We start from the raw sequence: 1,538 nt of genomic DNA, 5'->3' as shown, positions 1-1,538 counted from the left end.
ACTTACAGTAAGAACAGGGCCTATGGTCAGATCTTCCAGCTTCCTTCTCTCTGATAAGTCTTTCATCAAGTCGATGAGTTTACTTGAACCCCAATTCTGCATGAAAAGTTAAAAGTTTAAGTGGAAAATTCAAAGGAGAACTATAAGCATTGGAACAACAAATAACCATGAACTTGCAAATTGCATTAATAACTCCATACATGCGACAATGGGTAACAGTTGTCACAGAAAAAGTGATTGACAATAATAGAGGTAGCCTGTGTTTAGGGACATATCTTAGGTCCATGGGACCTCAACATTCATGAAAATTCCAAGGCCTATTTACAATGAACATAACTGTTTAACCAAGTCAATGAACATAACTGTTTAACCAAGTCCTTAAGGGAGAGCTAGGAACCATGAACGATTTACATACTCACACCCATCAAAATTTATTCTGAAGTTTATCAATTATTGATATGCTAAAATCTGATACTTTGAGCCAAAACTGCCAATGCGCCTAAAAACATCTTGGGATGTAATACCAAAATTTCGAACCTTGCTAGTATATATCACGGTAAAGCAGTAAAGTAATTTTTGACTCCCACTGTTTTTTTTAATTCTCAAATTTTGACTTGACTCTACTAAGAAATTAAAAAAATTATCTGTAGCAGTTTAGCAGTGCTTGGTATATTTAGAGCATAGTACGTGAAAAACAGTAAGCGGTCTCCCGGGCCTACTTTATCTGAGGTATTATGGTAAAAGAAGCATGCCTACGAATTGATATGCATGTCCCTGAAGCCTTAAAGCCACACATGTATTTGGCGCATTTTTTAAAACACTGTCATTGTGAAGCATAGACAAAGATAAGGGTAACAATGATAAGAGTATACCTCATGCATAAATAAGATCGACTGTGCAGAGCACTTTTGACCACTACAAGCATAAGCATCCTGATCGCACACCCATGCCACATACTCAACCTACCATAAACGTGAGGGAAAACAAATGATTAGAATTCACCAACATAGAAAGTGTCATGTGGCTGAGGCCTCGAGAACGCAGATAATGATTGAGTAATTGAATAGAACCTCTTGTACATCTGGGCCAAGGATTTTCCAGTCAAAACCTGCATCTTCTAATTTAACCCGCCCTTTCAGATCGGCAGCCAGTTTTTCTGCTACTCGTGAACTTCCAGTAAAGAGAGTCATTTGTGGCTTTGCCTGTTAAAAAAAAGGATATAAGACCACAGAACGATCCAAGCAATATTTCTACATGAATTTGAGTCTATTAAAATGGGGGATTAATGTTAAAGAGTATATACAAGTTGCGTTTTTGTAATTCTTTTTCCATAGTGCTGTAAGATATTAATAAAACAGTGTTATAACCATAATGATAACAAAACCAGTTCGACATAGTGGTAAATCTTTTAGAGTCAATTTTCTCCTAGAAAAACAAAGGAATTGACGATATTGAATACAATCCATTGTAGATTATATAGTTCCCACAGCTATGCATAGATAATCAAAATTCATTAGTTTTTTTGGGGGTGCGTGGGT

General features: G+C 36.3%; 1 protein-coding gene across 1 annotated transcript in view; it reads right to left on the bottom strand.

Moving 5' to 3' along the window:
* The window catches only part of LOC109820348 (probable aldehyde dehydrogenase), a 10,008-nt gene that overhangs the window by 2,182 nt on the left and 6,288 nt on the right, over positions 1–1,538 (bottom strand). The window contains exons 10-12 of the mRNA XM_020386476.1: positions 1,071–1,202; positions 873–962; positions 7–96 (exon numbers count right to left, since the gene is read on the bottom strand). Coding sequence (XP_020242065.1) covers positions 7–96; positions 873–962; positions 1,071–1,202 — 312 coding nt within the window. The remainder of the gene's footprint in view (positions 1–6; positions 97–872; positions 963–1,070; positions 1,203–1,538) is intronic.

This window comes from Asparagus officinalis, chromosome 8 (genome assembly GCF_001876935.1).
Source record: "Asparagus officinalis chromosome 8, Aspof.V1, whole genome shotgun sequence".
Classification (NCBI taxonomy): Eukaryota; Viridiplantae; Streptophyta; class Magnoliopsida; order Asparagales; family Asparagaceae; genus Asparagus; species Asparagus officinalis.
The sequence above is the reverse complement of the archived record's forward strand: the minus strand, read 5'-3'. Positions and strand labels throughout refer to the sequence as shown.